At 36.2% G+C, this 25,946-nt stretch overlaps 1 protein-coding gene across 6 annotated transcripts in view; it reads right to left on the minus strand.

Moving 5' to 3' along the window:
* LOC7461846 (BEACH domain-containing protein B) overlaps nucleotides 1-25,946 on the minus strand; it is a 31,720-nt gene that overhangs the window by 3,826 nt on the left and 1,948 nt on the right. For 3 of the 6 annotated variants that reach the window (XM_052450838.1, XM_052450839.1, XM_052450837.1), the window contains exons 3-38: nucleotides 25,617-25,680; nucleotides 23,577-23,811; nucleotides 22,257-22,433; nucleotides 21,659-21,982; nucleotides 20,328-20,550; nucleotides 19,207-19,275; nucleotides 18,323-18,775; nucleotides 17,859-18,186; nucleotides 16,668-17,120; nucleotides 16,418-16,576; nucleotides 16,118-16,267; nucleotides 14,978-15,133; nucleotides 14,762-14,803; nucleotides 14,258-14,602; nucleotides 13,352-13,525; nucleotides 13,059-13,219; nucleotides 12,652-12,967; nucleotides 12,133-12,565; nucleotides 11,651-11,987; nucleotides 11,352-11,540; nucleotides 10,068-10,329; nucleotides 9,716-9,907; nucleotides 9,396-9,614; nucleotides 9,098-9,274; nucleotides 8,421-8,536; nucleotides 6,399-6,863; nucleotides 6,038-6,251; nucleotides 4,816-5,037; nucleotides 4,227-4,700; nucleotides 3,827-4,153; nucleotides 3,291-3,743; nucleotides 3,150-3,196; nucleotides 2,953-3,046; nucleotides 1,555-1,761; nucleotides 518-643; nucleotides 34-405 (exon numbers count right to left, since the gene is read on the minus strand). In XM_052450838.1, the coding sequence (XP_052306798.1) occupies nucleotides 34-405; nucleotides 518-643; nucleotides 1,555-1,761; nucleotides 2,953-3,046; nucleotides 3,150-3,196; nucleotides 3,291-3,743; nucleotides 3,827-4,153; nucleotides 4,227-4,700; nucleotides 4,816-5,037; nucleotides 6,038-6,251; nucleotides 6,399-6,863; nucleotides 8,421-8,536; nucleotides 9,098-9,274; nucleotides 9,396-9,614; nucleotides 9,716-9,907; nucleotides 10,068-10,329; nucleotides 11,352-11,540; nucleotides 11,651-11,987; nucleotides 12,133-12,565; nucleotides 12,652-12,967; nucleotides 13,059-13,219; nucleotides 13,352-13,525; nucleotides 14,258-14,602; nucleotides 14,762-14,803; nucleotides 14,978-15,133; nucleotides 16,118-16,267; nucleotides 16,418-16,576; nucleotides 16,668-17,120; nucleotides 17,859-18,186; nucleotides 18,323-18,775; nucleotides 19,207-19,275; nucleotides 20,328-20,550; nucleotides 21,659-21,982; nucleotides 22,257-22,433; nucleotides 23,577-23,811; nucleotides 25,617-25,680 (8,755 nt within the window). Of the gene's footprint in view, nucleotides 1-33; nucleotides 406-517; nucleotides 644-1,554; nucleotides 1,762-2,952; nucleotides 3,052-3,149; nucleotides 3,197-3,290; nucleotides 3,744-3,826; nucleotides 4,154-4,226; nucleotides 4,701-4,815; nucleotides 5,038-6,037; nucleotides 6,252-6,398; nucleotides 6,864-8,420; nucleotides 8,537-9,097; nucleotides 9,275-9,395; nucleotides 9,615-9,715; nucleotides 9,908-10,067; nucleotides 10,330-11,351; nucleotides 11,541-11,650; nucleotides 11,988-12,132; nucleotides 12,566-12,651; nucleotides 12,968-13,058; nucleotides 13,220-13,351; nucleotides 13,526-14,257; nucleotides 14,603-14,761; nucleotides 14,804-14,977; nucleotides 15,134-16,117; nucleotides 16,268-16,417; nucleotides 16,577-16,667; nucleotides 17,121-17,858; nucleotides 18,187-18,322; nucleotides 18,776-19,206; nucleotides 19,276-20,327; nucleotides 20,551-21,653; nucleotides 21,983-22,256; nucleotides 22,434-23,576; nucleotides 23,812-25,616; nucleotides 25,681-25,946 lie in introns of those variants that run through there. The other 3 variants (XM_024595297.2, XM_052450840.1, XM_052450841.1) reach the window with 3 other exon arrangements.

Below are 25,946 nucleotides of genomic sequence, written 5' to 3' on the forward strand. Positions count from 1 at the left end.
AATTAGTAATCTACATGAGAAAATACACTCAACCTGGAAGCTAGAGAAAGTGAAATTTCCACCAGATTGAAGCTGAGTTGTCAACCACATCTTAACTGACAAAGTTAGCCCTTGGTTTACGAGAACAATATTCGAATCCAAAGTACCAACATATAATACAGCTGAAGGTGGATGACTTGTACTAGATACAATGGATGATAAATTAATGGAATCAGGTGCGAAGTATAAAGGACGGGCAATTGGAATTGGAGGCCCTCTTCTAGGGTGTTTCTTGCGGAAAATCTGAATTGGAGTTTGGCCAAAGTTCGCAATCTGGTCTTCAATTGCTGATCTCTGCAACTCATCTTCCATAGTGTCCAGATCAACAGCACCTTCGTAAGTTAAATAATAAAAAATATTTGCAGCCTGCAATCCCATTTCATTTCCGAAGAAACTAGTGAATATGGAAACACTAAATATCAACCAAGGCAAAACATGCATCACTTGTGAAAAATAAAATTGAACAAACCAACAATACCTCCACTGCTGGTTTTCCTCGCTGCTTGTAACCAAACACCAAATCAATCCAGTGATGGAGATTTGAGCTAACATATTCACTTTCAAGTGCATCTCGATTTTTATTTATAAATAATTCAGGTGAACCCTGCAAAAAAGGATTTAGATAAAAGTTATTCCAGATCACATGTTAGAGATAATAATAGACTTCCAGAGAAAAAAGCGAAATACAATACATGGTACACACATACATCTCAACAGAATCCATTACACAATCTAAAGGCAACATAACAGACCACCATTTATCAAACAACTTCCATCTCCAATTGAACTTTAGGGTTTGATGTTGCAGGGGGTTTGAAAGAATAGATAACTGCCAACAAAAGCAATATATTAAGTGGCCTGGCATGAGAAAAGAGGAACTCATCTGCTCACTGGTTTCAAGATGATGCCGAACTCCAAGATGGCCATGACTCATAGAAGTGGGCATCAAAGAATTATGACAATCTCAACTCATTAACTTCATGGAGCATATTATTTATTAAGACCAAAATTGATATTTGGTATAGATCATGTAGTTTAAAGTTTATTTCATCTGCTTGTAATTTGAATTAAGCTTGATCCCAGCTTGTATTAGACACCTGCCCACATTAGTTTCCGTGGCACATCACATTTGCACAATGACAAAAATGAGTTGCTTTTGGATTAGGATAGCAACACTTGTCATAGGACTAATGGCTGAGCTCTAGAGTATATCTGAAGCTCGAGGACCTTGTGGCTGCTGCAATTAATCCCCTCATCATCATTCTTGGATATCTCCCCTACCTCTCATTTGGTTTCTGGTTCTCTTCCTCTATCATTTGTTCATTCTTTTAATATTTACCAAACCTAATTATTATATGTTCCTGGATATTTTAATGTGATAAAATTCAAAAATTAAAATGCATAAATCCTCCCTTTCAGTTTTACTTGGAATCTGAAAGGTTGTACAAGCGCTTTCTCCTTTCCAGTATGACTATAGTGCTGTCCGAACTATAAAGTGCATGGAAAAGTTCGTACCTTGGCCCAGGGAGGGAGGCAAACATCCCCTAGTGGTTCCCCGTCCTGTTTGACTCCCAAATGATAAGAATTTGAATTAACAAGAAACTCCGGCATGTAAAAGAACTCAGGAATCAACTCCTTCACATCACTAGTATTAGAAAGACAATTTCGATATGTGCCTTCAATGCTTTGGAAAAGGCGATCTGCATGATCAAACTTACCACCCTGATAGAAAACAATGGCTCAGTTAAGTATATGCCAACAAATGATAGAAAAGAACTCAAACACATATTAACACTAAGAAAACCATATTGAACCAGATAACAAGTGAAACACGAGCTATTACCTTGAATACTACAAGGCTCAGCTGGAATGAATTATATGGAAAATCAATTAAGCCACTGACTTTCATCTTCATCTTATTTCATCCACAAATCTTTAAATATAGTAAAATACACCTTTTCTCGACCTAATAGAACTTGCTAAAAAAACCTTTTTCAAAATAATAAAACTTCATAGAAAAGCTAGCTATCAACTGAAAGTTTGATGCATAAGTGAATGTTATTCCTCCTCTCAAGATTTCCAATCACCCATACTGTCATATTCTATTTCTAATCACAGTAGGATAAGTAAATTACAAAAAAGGGTTCCACCAGTGTGGTGTCCTAAGAAGGAGAGATTGGATTCAATCCTATGCTCCAACATCTTCTGCTCGAACCTACATCATTGCGGTTGAGGGCCAAGGATGGGTAAAATGGAAAATAGAGAGAATAGACGAAAGAAATTTGAATTTGAAGTTTCACATTTAATGGAAAACATTCAGGCAACTTTCCTTATAAACAAGAAGTCAAATGTGCATAGCCTCTCTTTTATGTAGACGAAGCGGACCATAATGACAAATGCTTTTACCAGGAGAATCCTAAAAGAAGTTGATTTTGTTTCAAAGACAACCAAAAAAGAAAAGAAAAAACAAACAGAGAGAGAGAGAGAGAGAACTCTCAATTTCTTATTATGATGGGAAAGAATAAGAAGAAAGGAATAGAATTTCATAAAAGCAAATGGGAAACAAAAAATATGCATGCATAGCATCATAATCCTGTGTACACTCTTTATTCAAACACTCGTTATGGAATAGAGTGAATTTTGGGCTCCTTCATGGTGTTCTAATTTGATGCTTTCAGAGGAGTTTTATTAGCTGACATTCAACAGAGCTGGCTAGCCTTTTAACTTTTGTTGTTCCCTTCAGTTATGCCTGATCTCGAATCTTTGTATTATATTTTCTTTGTGAAATCCTTTTCTTGAATCAAAACAATAAATAAATAATCAATAAATGGCTACATGCACCATCTACTCATATCACATTAAGCTTCCACATGCTGTATCAGATATTTAACAAGAAATATTTAAAACCAGTACCTGCAAATTACGGTGAAGAGATGTGAATGGCTCTAACCTAAGAAGGTAATAAAGCACAATCCCCATGCTTGAATAATGAGACCCATAGTAGAAGCTGCGCTAAGGAATGGAAGAACTGTCACCCATCAGGGAAAAAAGGAACTAGAAAATACATGTAGAAAACAATCACAGGTGTTAAAAATATGGATGAGAATTACCTGGGTATATCAGGATCAGAGAAGCTGCGATACCTGTCTTCAAACACCTGATTAGGAGAAGCAAATATTAAAATACTTTTAAAAAGCTTAGTTAGAAAAACTGTGTTCATCATTCTAAAAACAGATGACGAGAAAACAAACCTCAAAACGTTTTACATCAAGAGCTCCAACAGGTTTAGTAAGATCCCGAAAGGTCAAAGCCTTGTTAAAATCAAGATCCTCAGAGGAATAATCTGCCAAAACCCAAGGGAAGACAGGATACTGTGTTAAGTCATTGTAAGATCTTCCTGCAAGTGTGTTGAGGATCATCAGGTATTCAAAGTTCGTTATATCCCTTCTCCTCCAATTCTCCCTGGCAATTTCTGCCATCCGCAAGGCTACATGCCTATCAACAAATGAAATAGTCCCACTCTTGTCCTTACTACTTCCTTTCGGAAACAAGAATTCATTTCGAGTAGCAACTATTAATGTTCCAACTTCTTTTGCATCCTTCTGTGATGCGAAATTCAAGAAGACAGGAGCAACAGAGTCACTGAAGAAAATCTCTATGGCACTGTATCTAAGCAGATAACGACTCCAATGGACAGCCTTTATCTATAACAAGAAAAAGGAATATCAACAAATCAGGTTTTGTACAAGTGAAGAAAAGAAACAAAAAATTACTAGAGTTTACCAACCTTGTCAACACTCCATCTTTTATGTCGCCTCACATGTTTTAACTGCCTTTGCTGCACATTTTCATTTGCTAAGACTGTATTATCAACAGAAATCACCTTCTCAGGGCTAAAATTGACATGTATAGGCCAGTTAAGAGACTTATGTTTCTGTTCAAGCTTGTTTGCATCAGACTTGATAGAAGCTTGGAAGTTTTTGAATACAGATGATCCTCCAGTACCTTCAACCAAAAACTCACCAAAAAAGTGCAAGAAATTTTTCTTGACTGCCAAATTTCCAGCCAGTTTTCTTTTTGGTGTTACAAGTACACATTGAACAGACATGAGAACCTGAAACAGGAAACCGGCATAAGTAATGCAGCAATTCTAGCTCTATGTATTCTCAAACTTGACTCAGACATACCTCACTAGTTTCTGTTTCTTGTGAAGTGGAAGAAGAATCTCTTTTGTCTTGTACAATTTCATTCTGACTGCTACTGTCTCCAACAAGATCCAAGCGTTGACTCTCTGAAGGATCATCAGGGATAGGTGTTGTTTGCCCACTGGTTTCAGCATCATTTTCACCAGCTTCTGAAATCACCTCATCAGTTATCCTGCGCACTCCTTTCAATAGAAACTGCTTCATTTGCTCAGGAATATGGCCCACAAAACTATTTTTGGTTTCATTTACAGGAAGAGTATCCTCATTGCTAGAGGATGAAGGAGGAAGACATAGCTTCTCATCAAAGTGATAGTTCTGTCTTAACTTGGGTCTGCGTCTCCATGCATCCTCTGTCTTGTCAAGTTTCCAGTGCTTTACAACACCATTTGGAAAAAGATTAGCTGACCACGGACCTCTCTCATCAATCAATGTGCGGAACATGTGCATCCACTTCTCCTATCAAGGCAACACCAATTGTTTTATGAGCATAATCAAAACATTCAGAAACGTTCCAGAGGCAATAAGACAACAGTTAGAAAAGATGGTATATATTATACAAAAACTAACATACTGCAACATTTTGCTCCTCTTCCTCGTGCACAAGCTGCTGTGCAGCTCTTCTACTGTCATCCAAAGCAACAATTGAGTTCAAACTATTTTGTATCTCATCTTCAAATGCTTTCTTGTTAGTAGTTTCCACAGTGGAATTCTCATCCATCCTAGCATGGAGCTCCTCCAACTGCCTGGTGCGGTCAGATATTGATGATTTTATGTATTTTGCCTCGTCAGAAACCTGTAGAGTAAAATATAACAATTGATCAAAAGAGAGAAATAGACATAAACAGACTTCACCATCTAACTTACCATGATCCATTGAAAAGAGGCCATCCTTTAAAAACAAATGAAGGGCTCCACATGAAGCAGGATGAAATTTTTGTATAACTTGTTCGTGTGCTCTTTTTCTTAAAACAGGCTTCTTTATTGTGGAGCATAATCTATAGCTAAGAGTATGGATGTGTTGAAGTTTAAATAATTTCTCATAGATGACCTTTTCCTATTGTTGCATGCACAAAATATTTCATTTTGTTTTTATATTAGTTTTTTAGTTCGTATCCTAGTTTTCTTCAATAGACTTCTTGACATGCATATTTGCCTGTAGTGAACTATGTACTAAATGCAATAAGAAAAAAGATTTCATCACATCTTCGTACCAGCTATATGAGGTATGGCCTTACATGTGTAAGAACCTGACAACAACTTCAACTGAAGTTTTTCTAAATATAAATTACTAGCCAGAATGTAGTCTACAGGAGTTGATTCGAGGAAGACAAGCAGGAGTCTCTTAATACCTCTAGTTGCAAGAACTATATTCGACTTTATATTAATATATTGAATCCAGATCATAGAATCAGCTTATCATATACTTCTTTTACTTAAACTTGAAGCTTCTGATTGAAAAAAAGCTGCAGGGTTCTCTTTTGGCCATCCTCTTTACTGTCATCATACTATCAGTCAGTGTGTTATGCTGTACCAATTGGCATTACAATCATGAATCTCCCTGCTCTCCCCCTGGACACTAATATTTAATAAATGATCCCATATCCTACAAGTAAAAGTCATGACAACTACCTCCACCTTTTTAAGGAGAAGAAGCACCACCAGGCTATCAGCTTATTGATCTTTAACTACTTCATGCAATGAAAGCAAACAGAGGAATAAACATCAAGAAAAAACCAAGTAGAAGTCTATGCATAAAGCTGTATGACAAGAAAAAAGACACTAATGAAACATACCGCTGCAAGCACTCGATCCTTTTGAATTATACTGTGAATAGAGCTGGTGTCTTTTGAGTTACTCCCTGTATCAGAAGAGTCATCTCTACCCACAATGCTAGAAGCCAGCATCGATTTACCACAGTTGATTGTTTCTCGAATTAGGTGAGATATAACATGAAGACGAGCACCATCATCTAACACCCCATATTCAGACCTTACAGCAAGCAAAGACCTGGCCACAATGACAAAGTCACAACCCTAGGTTAACACTGTAGCAAAGAGATCACAGGTCAGCCTTCATGATTTATGTAAACCAGTGCAGCCATAAGACAGAAAATCTAAAGACAAAAAAATGTAGTTAGGAGTTAAGAAATAATACCAGATGAAAAGCTGCAACCTGCTCTTACTTTGCTCATCATCGGCAGCCAGAATAGAAGGTAAAAGTGCAATAACCTGTTGCACACACCGAGATGCTCTTTCTAGGGAAGATCTGCAAAGATACAGAATAGCAAGTCGGAAAACAATTCTTGGGCACCTCTCCCCTCTTAAAAGCATAGCTTTGTCAGCAGTTTTATTTGGTTTTCCAGCTAATGCATTGCCAATCCCCCCTGACACAACAACCGCAGCCATTTCTGCTGCAGGAATATTCAATGATTCTACTAAGCCACGTGCTCTTTGACCCAATGATGGTCCTGCTGCTGCTGATGATTTAAGCATCATCTTGCTTGGCCCTTTGCCATTGATCTCGCTGATAATAATCCACAAATTTTCATACAAATCCCACCACTTATCATTGATTACTTCACCTTCATGTGTGGTTGAATGCTTGCCACCCCACGGATTTCTAAAAAAAGCGACAATTTCATAAAAACTGTTAAGCATAGTACATGACTACATGAAAAGATGTGGCTATTTGAAGAACTTGAAAATCATAAAAATTATATTGAAAGCTACCTCCATGGGTTACACAAGAAATGAGTAAGTTTTGGGGGCTTGATTTACTGTTTAGGTTTTAAGGTTTGATGGCTAAAAATTGGAAATCCAACAATCAGTGGTAATTTTGTAATTTTATAGTCAGAGGTACTTTAAAACTACCATAACTTTGAATTATTCTATTTAAGATGACATAGGTTGATGAGTCTTGGCAAGTTTAATAGTAATTTGCTTTCCTTCAGGTCACATCTTGATTTGGAAGTCTTTTCATTTTTCTGAATTAGGAAACTTTTTTTACACTTATAGAATTGATTTAAAGTTTTAGGGAACATAACCTCTTCGGATGTTATCGCACCCTTGGATGGTGAGACTCCACTAAATCTTAATTTGATTAAATTTCAAGAATCCCTCACCAAAGCTCCATTTTTCATAAGAACCCCCCCTAGTCACTGTTAAAAGGCTGTGAAGAACCCATTTTTCACTGCTCGTCTCTTGAGCTAACACATATTCCTTCAAGTGCATCATACACCAATATATACCTATGTGTTCATACATACTCTTTAGCCCACCAATTAAGCTTCTAACCATTAGTCAAATAATCTTAGTTTTGGCTGTTGCCTATTTTCAGCCAGCCAATACTTTTTTATTCTGAATAAAACTATTCTTAACCCAGAATTGACTGTAACCTAAGAAAATCTAGATCTTAAAAGCTTTAGATCACCCTCATTGTATAGCATCCATAATCCAATTTGAGTTTTGTCCAATATCAGAGATTGACGCATGGAAATATCCAAGTTGAATAGCCAAATGATCATAAGAAATAAAGAGCACATATAATCTCCAGGATAGTTTGCTTCCTTTGCATCAAAATATAACTACATCTATTACAAAAACTTCTTAAAGGAGGAAGGAAATTTTATGCTTGTAGAACACTCAGAACTGAAAGTAAGTTAATTTGAACCTCAGAAAAAGTTGTCTAATAAGAAACAATACCAATTTTCAAGCACAGCTTTGTATATTCTAAAATATTTTCTTGTGTAGACCCCCTTCTAAGTAACTGGTTTCACTTTCTACATATAGATTTACACACATAAAACATGCAAGTTGTATATTAATGAAACTTTGTGCATGGACAGAACTGAGTATTCAGTGATTATGATGCTCATTTCAATATATAGTATTTTTGAAATGGTATCTCCCAGGTTAATAAATGAAAGTTAATGGATAAAGTCGGGGGAGGGGGGGGTGAATTGAGTCAACTGAAATTACCAGAGAGATTAATGATGCAATGGAAGTCTGTCTGACTACATTCTTTATCAAGCAAGTTTCATCATTACCCATGCGTGCATTAAAGAACCAAAACAGGTTTCATTTTAGACAAGTTAATTCACAATTAAAAATAATAATAAATCTGACAACAGACAGTGTCTTAAGAAAGAGTAACAACTGAAAAACATAGTGACAATACCTAGATGTCTGATTATTAAATTCTCCTTGCACAACCTGAGAGAGTGCAGAACTAAAATTCTTCTGACTTTCTAGTTCTGAAGAATCAATCGACACTTCAGAGCTGTTTTCTGGAAACTACAAGAAAGAGAGAGCATTTATTTTGCTCTTCTGTAGCAGAAAAATATAGAAACAGTATTCAAAGCAGTTTCAGTACTGTAAAACAAGGAGATAATGCTTTTGCAAGCCCATGACATGAAAGTTCTAAGATCTTCTGCGTAAAGAGAAAACAACACCAATAATTCTGAAAAAAACACAACAAAAATGTAGAATATTGTCGTTGGTTTTTTACAAAACAGACAAATTTGCACAGCACTAATAAAACATTGAAATGATAATAACTTTGACTTGGCATAATATTAGATTTTATAACAGAGCATGGATAACAAATTCATGCAAGTCCATATAATAACAATGTGAAAAACAACTGTGTAATTTACCATCATTAAAATTTGAAGGAAATACTCCTTTTAAATGCAATTGACGCAACAGGGTTCAAGCAACTAATTAAGCATCACAATGGACTCAAATCTTCCTGCTAAGTCCTTTGGGGTCATCCCAATGAACTTAACTTCAATAACTGCACAGGAAAGTATAGTCATGCCAAGGCATCAGCAAGATAATCGAAGAGCCACATACCAAAATCTTATGATCAATTTCAGCAACGAGCATCTCATCCATCAGTTGTAGAAGATATAATGTATTGTCCCGACAAGGTTGTGCAGCAAAGATATTTTCCTCAAAAGAAAAGTCTACCAGCCTTTGAATCAGGTCCTCAAAGATATCATGAAGCAACTTTCTACGTGAGATGCTGTCCTGTGGTATAAAATGTTCAAGCAAAAACAATTCTTAAACTGGTGAAACTGGTGATAAATTTTAGGTAAACATAGACAAAACGGTGACAGATATTCATAATGCAGACAGGATTTCAACATACTTGGTCACATTGCAGGAGTAGAAAATTCACTGTCTCTTCCAACTGTTGCCAGCCACCTTTTACTGAAAGCATATAGTGGCAAAGAACAACACAAAATAAACTCCTCACCAAATTCTGCTCGAGTCTCTCACTATGAGTTTGGTCTTGAGACTCAACTATATAGTCTTTGATCACGTTAAGTTTTAAAGTGGCTGTTAACCATGCATTCCATCCATATTCCTATTTGCAGCATTCAAATGATTAGAAAATAGTTTAGAAAGAGTAGACTAATTATTCGTGGTTAAGAAAGTGTGTAGACTAACTATTTGGAGTAATTATACCATCAAAGCTTCAATGTTTGAAGAATTTGAATCAAGCAGATCAAGCAGATCCCTTATTATTTTCGTTCTAGTGGATACATCCTCACAGCTAGACAAGAATCCGAATATGATAACCAAGATTTGAGGAACAAGAAAATGAGAATTATTTCCTTTGCTTCTCTGCTTGTCAACCTGGTTATATTTCTGCAAAACCTGCATAATATCAGTTTTCATTAAAGCAGTTTAGAGATAAATCCCATGGTATACTTTAAACCAAAATGGTATGCTATTGAGCAAATGACTGGTGAGCTTAATTACTATATTGACGGGATGAAAGGAAAAGTTGAACTATTCACAAAATATTGGTAGTCACCTGTTTGGGACTAGCACCACCAAGAAGAACATCAAACAAGGCTGCACACAAATTATCTGTTAGTGGAAATCTGAACAACCTATCAGATATAGCTGAGAAGACTGGCTGCATTTTTGAACTGACTTTCTTCTGGCTTTCTGAAACAGATCTGGATCTCCCAACAGAAAGATTGAAGAGTCTTGGTGGCTTCCTCTCAGATTGTAAACCAACCAAAAGTCTTCCCAGAAACTGCAAGCTGAGAAGTCTGATAGGCTCATATTCCCTATTGGAAACAAACAGGAAGTTGAATTCTAAGAATATGAGAACCATTGATTCAAATCCTGAATTCTATGAAAGAAATAGAAGCACATCTAGAGATAAACTATATGCAAATCAAAGACAGATATTATTCTAAAAGTGCTATGAGTTCTGAAAGAAAAGGTTGAATTTTTCAATGTTAGAGAGTAATATAAAATCATTCTTAAGGCTTCATCTAGGAGCTTAGGTTGAACTAGTTCTTTGACATGGTATCAGAGTTTTGATAACCAACTGGTCATGAGCCAAATTAATAGAATTAAGCACAGGGTAATGGTGGGCCGTGCAAGTTTCAAATCCAAAGAACTTTCACACCTAGGAGCTTAAGCTTTTAAGTTGAACTGATTCTTTGACATTCACTACTGCAGCCATTTAGGAACAGCAGCATCGTGTAACCATATATCAACTCCAAACGTAGGATAAACGTATATTTGCAATGCACACATTCAGGCTTTTAGGGGAGTGTTCTTGCCTTTCTTTCCTGACATTCAACAAGTTTGGAAATCACATTTACATTCAAACCTTTTCTTTACTTTCTTTTTCTTTTTGAAGGATGACTTATTCTCCGAATTGTCTATAGTCTCTTTCTTTCCAATAATACTTTTTCTTTCTTTCTTCTGAGAAGAAGTATATACATATAGCAGAGGCACTTAAAATGTAAAATGTTTAACAAAAAGCAGGCTGCTTTAGCAGTTGTTAAACAGCTTTTACTAACTTGATGAAGATTCTGGAGTTCATAATACCTAGTTTAAAGTCTAGCATATCTACATATAAATGAAACACCAGCTTAATTTAACTCACCTACCAACCATGAACTCAAACAATTTTGTAGCCCCTTTTCAATTCAAATTTGTAAAAAGCATGCAATTGGTAACAAATTTCATTTCAATGCCTTCAAAAGCTCAAAGTCTCTATAAAATTTGGCATTCTAGATGCTACATCTAAGGAAATCATCATATGATCACGCAACAGCCTCATAGAATAGCATACCTCTGAAGAAGATTAACAAAAATGTGGCAACCACCAATGAGATTAACTTGTTCAAGGAAAGCAACAAGCAGTTGTTTTTGAGAGAGAGCACGGATGACCATATGCAGAACATCCTCAATGCATGCCATATCCTGGCTTGTTTCAAAGAAGGCTATTATTGCCTTTATGTCTGCAGTGCCAATGCATTGCCTGCATATCCCAAAATTTTATATAAGAACTTGTAAAATAAAACACCAGATGAGAAACCAATAAACCAAAATAAGTTTGTTTCAAAGTAACTGCAGTAGTGGAAACGGTACCTGAGGCTCATCTCACCGAGACTCAATAAAAGAAGACGAATTTTGTGAGTTTCTTCTCTATTAGGTCTCTCTCCAATAATAACTTTGGTAATGGGATGCCGAAGAGGCTTGCTTCCAATAGCAAACCGAGATTTTGAGTTGTCCCAATAAAATTGACGAATTATATCAATAACACGAGGTAGTTGACACAGACTCTTGAGTAATCTTGGATCATTGTCAAATTGCTGGATGAGAAACATGTAAAGCTCTCGCTGCACCTTGTATACTGTGTAGACCCAGATGAAAGGATTAAGAAAGATGCAAGATATGGCATCTTTAACAAGCAGCTCAGCTAACCCTGAAGAAAAAGCAAAGAAGATAAATACTTTCAAACAAAAAAAGTATATGCACAAAAGGCAACTAAAATGATTGAGGATAATCAATACATGAATAGAGTACTTTTCCACATGAATTAAAATTAGTGGATAGTTTATGATACACACCGCAATTTGCAGCAACGTTAAACAGATGTTTCAAAGCTGAAAGGGTCTCCAAATTGAGTAGCTCTGGTGGAACTGATTGCAATAAAAATCCCAGTATTGAAAATCCAGAAAGAAGATGCATTTGCTGCTGATTTGCTAAATTATCATCTAGGACAGAAGCTATAAGCTCAATAACCTCAGCTGTCAGGCGTTCTTTTGTGATTGGTGTAAGCAATGCATGTTCAAAGGATCCACTTTCTTCATTGTCATACCTATCAGATTGGGAAATGAGAGGAAAAAACACAGACACGCCACCGACGCAGTAAATTATCTGTTGCAGCATGCGTCGTGAACATAACTGTGTACCAGCCATAACAGTTGCTTCAAATGCCTTCTTATCTAATGCATGATCTGTTACCAGTGAAACATTAAACAGCTTCTTGCCATCACTTGCCTGAAAAAGAAACTAACTGCTTTGAATTTGCCCAAATATCCAAAGCAAGCTTTTAAAACCAAAATTTTCATGAGAAGACAGCAAACCTGGGCATTGAGTCCAAAGATAATTTTTGATGACAGACCATCTTTAGAATCAAGAATTCCACTGGGCAATGAGCTATCATAAAAAGGTGTGGCTTCATTATCAAGGAACGAGTACATATAGCTTGGTCCCAAGGAATAGATGCCCTGGACTTGCTCAGAAGAAATGGCATCACTAAACAAGTAGACAGGACCAATCTGACCATGAAAAGAGAAGAAATCTCGAATGGAGTCCGGAAAAATTTCTTCTTCATTATGAGGCAAATTAATTTTCATGCCAATACTACTGCTCGTCAATAATTCATTAACTTTTGCATATCTGAATCATGAAAAGATGCAAATCAGGGAGGAAAATCCCTCTACGCAAATTGAAATGTGAATGAAATAAAAGACAGGAAGTGGGATAGAACCTGCATCGTTCAGATGCCACGAGATCACCATTCACATAACATCTCAACAGGCTACCCCCAGAAAATGCCCGCCCAATGCTATGAGTTATGCAAAGAAAATGCCATTTCTTACTGGCTAAATTAATGTGAAATTGAATACGCTGCTGCTTCAGATTAATTGACTGCCAAAGACACAAGGAGATAATATTAAATGAGATGCTAACAAGAATCTTCTTAGTCCAAATTATTGATCAGAGCTTTTCGTATATGAATTACCACCACCACCAGAAGATTTTTCCCAGCCAATAACTTACCTCATAAATAAGCCTTTCATTTCCAACAGCTGCCAAGCACCCTTTTCCATTTTCAGAAAGAAAACTGAAAAGACCCATTGTTCCATTTCTAGGGAAGCTTTCCACTCTAAGCCAGCACGAAAAAGAAAAACCCTTGCTGAGAGGCCACTGCACAGGTGTTTTAACTATAATCCCCTGCAGTAAGTTAAGAGAAAATGCAAATAATCATTTTTTTTATATTATTGTTAATTTCTCTGAGAATGAGAGTGCAAGTATCCTGAAAAACTCATGTTTAAGAGTAAAAGAAGTGTATTTTATCATGATAAAACAAATCACAAGTATAAAGAGGAGTTTAAAGCATCATCCAATTCAAAGTTAAAAAATCAACACAATAGCTCTCCAATCCAACTGAAAACTAAGAACCTTACATCTCTCAAAGCAGTGACAAAAAAAATCTATCCCATAAACAATAGCCTCAAAACAGAAAGATCCTTAAAACTAGTGAAATCGAGTTCATTTAACTGGACAAAGATTGCACAATAACAGTGCCCCCCCCCCCCCCAACCCCAAATCTGATTACAAATTTGTAAAGAAGTAACAAGATAGAGAAGACAATGAAATGATGAGAACAAAATCATTTTCCAAATAAACGTTATGAACACAAAGAAAAGTTTCCTGTCAATATCAATGCCAGCTGGAGATGCACTTACAGAAAAGATATGTGGAAAACAAAATCATTTTCCAAATATACATAATGAATGCATAGAAAAACTTCCTATCAGTATCAAAGCCAACTGGAGATACACTTACAAAATAGATGTATAGCTCCATAAAGAAGGGAAGGAAAACACTGCATGTCAATGTAATTGGATATGAAGATACAGATTTATTTCTTTAGATAACTTCTAAGAAACCATAGGGACTTACAGAATCATTCCCGTTGAAATCAAAAAAAGCAGTTGGGCCCTTCTCATTGAGCATTGACAAAACAGTGGTCAATAATAGTGAGCAGTACTGCTGCCGCATCCCGACTTTTTCACTTCGGAGAAGAGCAAAGATTTTACGGATATCCTTCCCAGATATGCTATGCCCACCAACGACCTGAATCAATTGCGCAATTTTCAAAATGGTGCTGTCATTATCTTCTTGAGAAAACCAATCAAGAAGAAAATTAAGCATTCCTGCTCTGACACATGAGGCTCGGTTGGAAATGGAATCCCTGAGCAGTTGCTGGAACATGTTGAGACCATAGTGCCGCAAAGAGTCACTGCTCTGCCCAGTCATAAAATAGAAAGTAATGACACAGAGTATTGTTGTCAAAAAACAGAGGGAAAAAAAGGGACAACTTCAGAGATGAGGCAGTGGCCACTCCAAATCTGAGGAAAAGGAAACAAACAAATGGAAAATTTACAGTGGGAAACAATTACCAACCTTCTGTAGAACACTGAGATAAAGTATGATCACATCCTCATTCTGAAGCAGAACAAGAGTGGAAAAAACTATATATGAGAAGCAAGTCTATTTCACTAACTTAAGATTATAAAAACATTTAAGTATATAGAAAAGGTAAAATAAGAATTAACAAATGTATGATCAACTAACAGTGACTGGCAATGAATTGTTCCAATTTTCAGGCAAGGATATCACCTTTATGAGAGGGCTTGATTTTATATCAAACTTTCCATCGACAAGCATATCAAGAAGTGCATTTAAAAGTGCTTCACTTGGACGCCATTGACAAAAGTCCAATAGCAAACTTTGCATTGTCTGATAACCCTTGCCAACTAAGGCTCTAAACGAAGCCTACAAAAATTAATGGATTAAGTATAATTGGCATTATTACATAGCCACATGAATAAAGAATTTCCATGCATTGCAATAATTAAGAGTCCGTTTGGGAACGTGGTACAACCGGTGTTCCCAAAAAAATCAGAAGATGCAAAAGGAAGGACAACAGGAATCACACAAACAGAGTGCTCACAGAAATGCTTGTATATAAAGTTGGAAATTGACTTAGTTACATTGAATCAAACTGGGCAAAATAAGATGAATTAAGCAACCACACCAAAATTGTCAACACCAACCCAACCACACCCCCCCCCCCAAAAAAAAAAAAAAAAAAAAACAGAGAGAGAAAGAGAGATCCAATTTCCAAGCTTGTTTTAACATGTAAGGTGATCACTTGATTATCAATAGGACTTCATATACACGAATAATAGAATGAAAAGACTCATATTAAGCCTCGTTTCATCTGATAACTAATGGACAAGAGAATTTTACTCTATATATACTGAGAGATCATACCAAGCTGCAAAACGTTTTAAACTATAGTCAAAAACCAACAGCCAGGTTAGTTCTCTTTCCCCTTAATATGTTCATCTTACTACTTTGCAGTAGCTCTTCAATGCCCATACCATATTACTGGACTCCCACATCTACCATCTCTTGACGATGGAGTTCCCAGCCACAAACAGGCATGTAATTCACCACCAAGCCCATTCATCCACTAATTCCTAACTATGAAGGACATCCATACACAGACACACATGCATGCACATATTCTCAATTATTGCAAGTACCAATAGCATTAATATTTGTAATTACCAAATGGACAAGAAACATACATGTCAAATCGTTACTTTGTAAATAATTCTCCATTAGAAACATCAGCCTTTCAATTGAAGTTAATTATTCATAGAATCCGAAGGTGAGAATATACAGGAGCACCATGAAGGAAGATTAGAGGAAAACAAAACACACAAAACAAAAGCAGGAAAAAGGGATTACCTTTGAGTCATCATTATTTTCTAGGAGGCAGGTCAGAGTTTGAAGGACATTTAGAACCAACTTCTCTCCATACACCTCATCAAGATTACCATTTAGTAATGAGACAACATGCAAAAAGCATTCGCCATCACGAAACAAGGCTTGGTAGTACTGAAAGAACAAATAACTATTAAGAAATCAAAACTACCCAAGAGCAAAGTTCTCATCATATATAACCCCCACAACCCCACTCATAGGAAAATAATAATAGCAACCATAATAAGGTCTCTGAAATCAATATGACTTTTGAGGACAACATACCGCAGGATTGGTCATGAGCATCTCTCTCATTCCAACCAATAGATTGATAGACAGCTCTGCAAAACTTTTCTCCCTTTCCTTTATTTGAGTGAAAGTCTCTAAATACTTTGAACATAAATGCAACTTTGCCTTTTGATCTTCTAGAGATGATGGAACTAACTGATGACATGGAAAAAGGTTAAGTTCAGTTGCCTTGACAGTGACAACAACAACAACAACTGTCAAGCAAACATTGAGTACAGTGAAGTACCTTCATGAGGTCAAGGATGCTCTCAAACACATGATTTCTCATGCCTTCTTCCCAAAATAAATCAAACAAACAATCAATGCAAGTCCAGTCACACAAAACGAAACTTCCTGCATCATCAGCAATTGAGAAAAATTTTGTGAAGAGCTCCATGCATGTATCCATGCATGTAAACCAACTTTGGCCCATCTTTTCTGAATTAGGTCTCTGACCACCATGAAGTGGTAGTATTTTACTCTCAAGAGAAGGGCTCATATTTCCAGACCTTCTACACTCTTCGGCTTGAATACATGCAACTTTGAGGACCCGAGAAACTGCACTTAGAGACTTGAAGGAGGCAATCGTTTTCTCTGGCAAAAGCTGCAATATATGCAGTAGACTCTTTGCAAGAACAACAGCGATGTCAGGATGACATGCACATTGTTCTAAGGCATCCAGTAAAACAGACACCTCAAGCTGCAAAACAGAAAAGCAAATTCTAGCATGACAAATGCAACACTACCAAGTTTATCAACTAATAATGAGATATTTATGGCCTTTGCAAAACCCAGATAACAAAGTGCCTCAAAATAGCATCTCTCCCCTTCAACAAACATTCATATTTTTAGTTCATAAGCAAGTTTGTTTATACCGAGAACGACCAAAAATGGAGGGCATCCTTTCAATGTGACTCATATATGAAAGAAAAGTCACAACAACAAAAGCTAAAATCGATAACATCAATGAACTCCAAAAGAAATAGATGAGAACAATTTTGTGACATTTATAATCACAGATAAGTCAAAAGATTTCCTCACCCTTTCGAAATAATGCTATTTCACTCCAAACAATGACATCATAAAAAATAAGATAGGAACATGGCCATGTTATGTTATTATTCCCCTCCAACATGGATCACAAAGCTTAACCACTAAAGATGATGCTGCTCAGCTTATCCCAAAAACTAAGAAAAGCATAGATCATATCTAAAAGAAGACATGGGATTGCAAATGATTCAATATTTCCCCAATATCTTCAAAAACAAATGTCATCATGCAAACTCAATTTACAAGGTTTTACCAGCTTATTCAAGTCAGACTAAATTCAATCTCCTTTCTTATCAGATAATATGTAAGAAACAAAACATCAATCTTAAAGAACTATTCACCATTAAGTCAAAAAGAGAATCATCAAGTGAATGAAACAAAAACCTACCAAGTTATCCACAGTTCCATTGCAAGTTGCAGCAAATTCCACAAAGGAGATTACTTCCATCTGAAGGATCTCAAAACTACTAATCTTTGTTTGATTGGAAATGCTACTAGAGGACAAGTTTCTGTCAAGCTGTCCTGGGAACCCTTGATTGTAACTGCCACACTCTCCAGCCATTTCTTCTGAATCTGGTCCGAAGTGGAAAAAATTCTCAGAGAAGATAAGGTCCCATATCCCCTCTTCCCTGAATATTTCAAGTGATACAGGTGATGAAACAAGAACCTTCGTAAAGGCATCAAGTACAGAGTGTTGTAGGACATTAGCAAAGACCCTGCAAAATAAACAAGCAAATAAAGGAAAAACGAGGGAATCATGGAAAAAAACATGCACTGTAAGGAAAATTTGGTGCCCTGAATTTCCTAACAAGAATACAGGGAAAGAATACAGAAAACGCACTGCGTCATCACCTTAAATGGTTAGGCAACTCCTTTTGATTTGAACAAGCCTTGATGCATGGAAAGACTGTAAGAAGAACCCCCATGACCCACTTAATTGAAAGCTCACCATATGCTGCAGAAATTGGCATTCCAATTCGACCAGTGTTTGTTTGGACATGGTGAGGTTTAATATTTTCAGGAGCAACAATGAAAGAACACAGCACCCCACTCAATTTGACAACATATTCATTCCAAAGTTTAGAATAAGCAGCATCAGCTGGAAGGGGAAAAGATCGTTCCATCTTTACATGATTCTCATTTTCCAAGTCAGAAACAGGAATTTGGCAATCATCCTGTACAGACAAATCCTTTGTATTCTGCTCACACTCTTGAAGCAAGAAGGAAAGCGAACAAAAGCTATTTGCAAATTTATGAATTCTTCCATTTTCACATAGGAACTGCAGGTTGTTCATATTACCAAAGCTGAATATTTGTTAAGGGCATTGATAATTGTTGGTACATAATTAACAGCAGAAATATTGAGGAATAAAAAAAAAGGCTTTCTTTTTCACCTTTTGGACCAAGAAACACAAATGGGGAGTCCGAGCCAGATACTAAGAGAACTCCTACCAACCTAGCCCCTGATACGATATATAATGTCCAATTTTCCTTAAAAAAAGAAGATTTCATGATTTGTTTTTTCTTCATCAAAGGATACCTTTCGCTCCATGCAATTCAGAATTCTAAACTTCCTAATGATTGAAGTATCAACTTAAAGCCTAGTTATCTTTTTCATTTCATAAACAAAGTTGGAAAGCACTATACACACATAATCTGGATTCACTTCGAGGCAAGATATCAAATGGAGCAATGTAGAACATTAAATCTATGCAAATGCATGATTTGAAGGATACACAGCCTCTCTTAGAACTGTCAAAGACAGTACATGTAACTGGAATATTTTCAGCAAGGGATTCTCACCTCTGCAATAGAATGCAAACCTTATATTTTAAGAAGACATGATGGTGAGCACAACAAAGTTAAGACAAAGGTTCAACTTGAAACAAAAGCATATGAAAGAAACCAAAACAAACATAACATTATATTTCAAAATGGTAAAGAAAAGAACTAAATCAGCATCTGATATCTTGTCATTGCTAATTACAACAAAAGCAACACTGCTAAACTTCTAACAGTCTCGAAACCATAATTTGCTAAGTGAAATAATGCCAGCACAAGCAGCAAATTAAATGCTTTAAAAGAGAAATTAACTAATGTCAGAACTTTCATGCAGCAGACCACATCACACACGCACAGCAAGAGCAGAAGAGCAGTGAAGTTAGAGATCAGAAAAATCAGAGGCTCAAGGCAATAACTAAAAATCTTATCCACTCTAGAAATTCCAATAATCTCCACCCCAACATTCTCTCCAGGCAGATGCAAATTTCAGCAAGCCTAACCACACTAGAATAGTTAACTCAGGCAAGATTAAGTTTATCAGTTTATGGCCTTCAACTTCTTCAAGGTGTTCTGCTTCAGCATTGTGTAGGGGAAGTGGAGAGCAAATTTAAATGATTTGCCAAAAAAATGGGAAATACAGAAAACCCTTTTTCAGTAAAACTTGGTACTAATCTTGAGGATGCCTTATCTTCTCCATTGCGTTTCATTTTCTCTATTTTTTCTTGTATTAAAAAAAGGAAGGAAGACAATTCAATACATCATTGCTCATGCTTCCAATATTATCAACTGGATGAGGATATTAAAGCATTAACTAGATTTTAGGAAGATAAGGACAGTGTATTTTACATTTGGACATTCCAGTGATCCAAAAAAAAGTTGAAAAGTTTCTATTTTACCTTGGAACCATATTTCCTCATGAGTGTCTATTTCATTTTATCTTAAAACTGACATCATCGAAGAGATTCCGATAACCATCAAATGCAATCATTAGATAAAAAAATGTTGCTTGCCAATCATCAAAGTTCTCAACAAAGTTTGCCATCAGATTTTGATATCCTAACATGAAAATTATTACCTTTCATCACCAACATGAGAGGCGTTCCTCCACAATAGCACATTAATTGATGGAAGTCCTTGTCCATCCAGCAGAACTTCAAGCCCTCCAATGCTTTTAAAATGATTTTGACCACGTGGATTATTGGATAATGCTAGATGAAGAGTCCACAAAGTCAAATATTGAAGTGACAAATCTGTCCTTTGTTCTTTCATGCTCAACCTTCTGATGACTCGCAGCAACTCTGAAGCACAAACAAATTCAGTGAGTGGAATGTTGAATACAACAACACCAAGCCTCAATCACAAACTAGTCATGGGCAGCGGCTACATGGAATGTTGAATGCAAATAAGAATAAATGTTCAGCGAGAGTACTAATTTAATTGTGGACCATAGAAAAATGACACGAGAAGTTTCTATCAGGATTGATTGGTGCAACTTCTAAGCTCAAGTCACATACACTAAGTGATGACTTCAGTGGGGATGCCAGAAGATAGTATCAGGATTTTCGCTCTTTTTTTCATAAGAAGAGTATTTAATTAAGCAAGAAAAGGTGATAATCTAAAAAAAAAAACTATACAATATGATATCCTCCATGGGGAAATCAATAAAAGAGCTTCCTAATCCTGCCAATGATGTGCTAGAAGCACAGGTGTAGAACAAACATGAAAAGGTTAAAGAGAACTATTATATTCCATGATAACTACTTGGACAGGAATTGGTTCTCAAAATTTATCAAGCTATTCTCCATCCATGGACTGCCAAAGAATCTTGTAATCCTTTCCCTTCCCAACCACAAAGCTCAAAGATCCAATACCCTGCCCCACAAGAATGCCCAACTAAAAAATGACCAAATGTATTCATAATCCAGAGCTTATAAATAATCAACCATGACACTCTCTCTACATGCATATGGCCAGATAAATTTCAATGTTGTGGAAATTTCCCTGCAGCATATTATGTGAGTTTAAATATTTCAGAATTAAAGGAGTGAAATATTCATTCACGAAAAGAAGCCACATGAAAAACTAAAGGTGTGAAATATTCATTCATAAAAATAAGTCACATGAAAGACCAACACTGCAAATGACTAGAAGCTAAAGCCTTCCCAACACAAGAGAGGATTGAAATACCACGGGTGGGTGAGTGGGTGGGTGTGTTCATTGTATTTGAATATATAAAATCATTGTCCTCAGAGATACATACAGGAGCAACCTTATGACACATCTATGCTTTTTTCCTCTTTTCAGTAGAGGGACAATAATTACTAAACCAATTTAGAAGCATCCTTTTCACTGTGCTTTATCAAGTCAAGTTAACATGTATAAAGATCTTAAAAGTGCCTACCTTACCTACTAACCAGTTAAGAACACCAGCTTCCATCACTGACACAACTGCCCTCTGATGCCAATATAGCCTCGTTTCAGTAGGAACCTTCACACCACTAGAAGATTCATTGGAAGATGCACCCCAACTGGGGGTGAAAAACTCTGCATGGCTACTGAACAACTGTGCTTTCTCATATAAATTTGTATTTAAATCAATATAACCACATATTATGGACACCACATATAAAAGTATTTGTTGCAAAAGTCTGGTCTTATCTAGAGAAATACTAGACAGACTCTCGTCGCCAGATAGTTCACTTGTTATTGATTTTAGCTGTACAAGAGCCCCTGAAAAGAAAGAATTAAAAACAAAAATAAAGTAAAAATGGGCAAAACATTCTGACTTTTATGGCAGTAACTACTCTAGAAACAAAAGGACAGTATTCAAAGTTGTGGATAAGAAATTTTGATGATAGGCATCAAGTTAGAGACAGCAGCTCCCTCCTCGGACCCAAGAAAGAACCCAAGTGAGAATGTATCTTACAGTGATTAAATGTCAATACAACCAAGAATCCATCGCCACATAAAAGAAAATAGCAAGAGAAGCAAACATTACGTGTACCTTTCATTAATGCAGTTAGCTTTTGAATCCCGCCATAGTATCCAAAAACTCTGCAGTTATGCATTGAACGAACAATTATTGTTAAAGCATTCAACAAGGGCAGCCCTTCAGAAGTGATACTCAAACTTGTCGAATTCCCTGGTGAGTCCACCCTGGTGCGCACCACACTGGTGTTTACTGGATTTACAATGAAAAAAAATTATTAACATGGAAAAAAAATAATCAATATGGAAAAGGTCAATAAGAAGGGAGGTAAGAATCATGCAACATGCACTGCCTTCACAAAGGTGTTCATTATTAAACCTAAAAATTAAGATATCACCAAACACTTAAAATAGGATGCACAAGTATCACGTTGCCAATAACTTGTATGATGATGACAATAGTAAGAGAAAAGGCAAGCTTTGCCACAATATGCCATGAGAGGAGGAAATCAACTGGTTTACTAAGGTGAGAGTAACAATAATGATTAAAAAATTGGTGTACTACACATTGTGCATAAATTCTAGCAATTAAAACAACTGTAAAAGAGCAAGATATTGTGTAATGTTGTGCTATGAGATTCTTCAAGAAGAAGAAGAAGAAGAAGAAAAGGAAAAGAAAATGTTTTTGCCATCTGGCGTTACTTTCATTGAAATGTCTTTGAAGACAATCTTATGACAGTTTTTCATGAATTTCTTCTCAATAAATTGTATTTTGAAAATCATGGTATAATCTTATGTTAGCAGTTTTATTTAAACAGTAGTTCTTAATAAATTAATACAATGACATGTTACATGTGAGGCTCAGAACATGCTGTCATCTGCTGTATAGTATTATAGGCTTGATAGTGGATAGTCATATCTTCCTAGGGTGTACTGAGATGTGCTGAACAGGCCGTTCTTTTTTTTTCCGGAAAGCAATAAATGATCCTGAGAACAGTGAATGATTTTCAATTGATGCAACTTGTAGGTTCTAAAAGACCACCAAGATCTTGTCGTGAGTTGATTTCTTCAAACTGGATTGAGTTGGTTTGGGTCATTATAACAGTGACATGTCATCAAAAAAATTGGAGCTATTAGTAAAGAACAAATTCCGATGACTATATATTAGACCAGTTTCTTCAGCTTGTTGGTTTGTAAGATCTGAAGCACCCTTGAGTGAGAGACAAACATAAACTAGTTCTGAAGCAATCTTAGACCACCACTGCTAGAAACATCAAGTCCATTACAATCATTAACAAATATCAAAAAAAAATTATTATCTTCATCAAGCAAATTGGAATTTCATTTTCTAACTTGTACAGCTAAACAGACAAAACATCAGCAATCAGGATCTTACATTCAGAAACAAGAGAGGTTAACTGTGTGATCTCTTCAGTCAATGCAAGAATGATTTCTGCAGGGTGTCCAGCAGAGCAGCCAACAATTATATCATCAACCCGCAATGGATACTCCACGGGAGGCACAGTTGTCAATGCAGCCTCTGGCAACTGGCTGGCATTAGCGGGTTCCCATTTCTCAAATACCATTAAAAATTGCTTGAGGAAGACATGAAATAGCTTCTTCTTTTCAGCCTAAAAATAGTGAATCAGAAAACATTTTTTTTTAGACAAGAGAACATTTTGTCGATGGCAAAAGGAAATTACAAAGGCTTGATGGAGACGAGGTCATCCTCCCTGAAAAAGAAAGCAAGCACCTAACCATGACACCACAAAGAAGCCCTGCCCCACAACAGTTGTCTCAAAGTGTACTGGTCCTTAAAAGTTGTAGCATTACTCAATGACAAGATACAACATAGAATGAAGAAGCTATTTCATGACACATTAGTATTAATACCCAAGAATCTCCACCGTAAATAAACAATCCACAACACATATTCATCACAAGTGGGAAATGTAAAGATAAGCGACTATGAAACTCGCCATTTTCTTGACACATTAGACAAATGATACTGGAAGATAAGGCCTTGTGAAGCCTTCTTATTTGCAAAAATCATTAAGTATTAATTATGTTGGGCACCATTATCTAGATAGAGGCCACAACTTTAGAGGGTACCTTGACTTTCCAGATACGATGAGGCAAAGAAAAAGACAAAGGGTAAGGGTACTGGGAAATTTGGAAAAGAAAAGACTTGCAAGATATGCATCAGACCCTTCCAAAGCCAAAACTCTATCAGATTTCCTAGTCAAGAGAAAAGAACTAAGAATAGGAAGTAAATTAATGAAATCCTCTGATTTTCTATAGTTAAGATTCCAAAAAAAAATGAAAATTCCAATCTACATTATCCCCCTCGATCGAACAAAAATAAGAAATAGGAGCATTATGCAAACCAGAGAGGTGACAAAGATGTGAGAGAGCGATAGAAAGAGGAGTTTCTCCTAACCAAAAATCCTCCCTGTGAAATGAGCTTCCAAGGGCTCAAATCTGAGACAGATGATCCAAGTTAGGCATCCCAGCCATTAGCATGGGCACCATGAAAATCACAAACAACTATGGACCACGAGAATTTGGTTCTAAAGGAATGGCCACAACCATTTCTGTACAAGGGCCATATTCTTCTCCACCAAATGACCTAGTCCTAAACCCCCTTAACTCTTGGATTTACAACAAACCTGGCAACTCACAGAATGATGGCAAAAAAAGACATACAACAAAGTGCAAACATTTGTTCATGACATTGTGTAAGTCATCTTTATTTTGAAACTGAAACATTAAGTATACGAGTGATAGACTGCAGCTTGCTACACAGAACAGCTCAAGAAACATACTTCCTTTTAATAGTTCACTTGTTAAAACACAGACTTCCCCTGCTAAAGCAAATAAAATTTCATTCACAGACCAAGCATTTCTATACCTCTCCTATCAATAAAATTATCGCCTTATTTTATGTGATAGATCATCCATAAAGAATACAATATAGACACAAGCTAGAATATATGCTTTACTTTTGATAAATAAATTAATTTTAGTATGAACCATCACAGGTGTTTACTTTCAACATGTCCCAGCTCAGCCTCTATCAATATATAAAACCTTCATCATTTTTCAATGGAAGAATTAGGGGATAGAAAAGCTCCAAAGACACAATAAACATGGTTTCTGCAAAACGCATATCAAAATTATTGATTCATTCCATGTTAAGTCACATCTATAGATATAAAAGAGTTCCTCTAAATTAATCAAGTTGTGCATGGATTTAAAAAATCTTTTTGCTTCAAGGACAAAAGAAAAATGACAGATGAATTTGCATAACACGTTACTTTCAGCAAAACAATATACAGCATAAGAAGCTGGAAAGATACCAAACAGTTTAGCTGGAAAGATACCAAACAGTTTAACTGGAAAAAAAAAATTAAGACCATGATACTAGCAGTCATACCTTGTCAACAGCATTCTCATATTTCTCCCAGAGTGTATGTAAAACCGCCTCGTCACCTACTTCACTGATAAGATGGCCAAAATGTATGAATATCAGGTAGATTAACCAGCAGTTGCTATTTGAGAAATGGAAAATCTAGGGGTAAGAACTAAAGGGTGCACAAAAAATCTATGTCGTTGCACTCCAGAGATGGAGTAACAAAGCTTAAGTCTAACAGAAAAATTGTTGACACTTGCACTTGAAAATAGTTTAAGCCATTAATCAAAATAGCTACTGGTATATTTGAAAAGTTGTCTGTTACCAGGAAATAGGTGGCAGACAAATAAATGA

Source organism: Populus trichocarpa, chromosome 2, assembly GCF_000002775.5.
Source record: "Populus trichocarpa isolate Nisqually-1 chromosome 2, P.trichocarpa_v4.1, whole genome shotgun sequence".
In the NCBI taxonomy this organism is placed as follows: Eukaryota; Viridiplantae; Streptophyta; class Magnoliopsida; order Malpighiales; family Salicaceae; genus Populus; species Populus trichocarpa.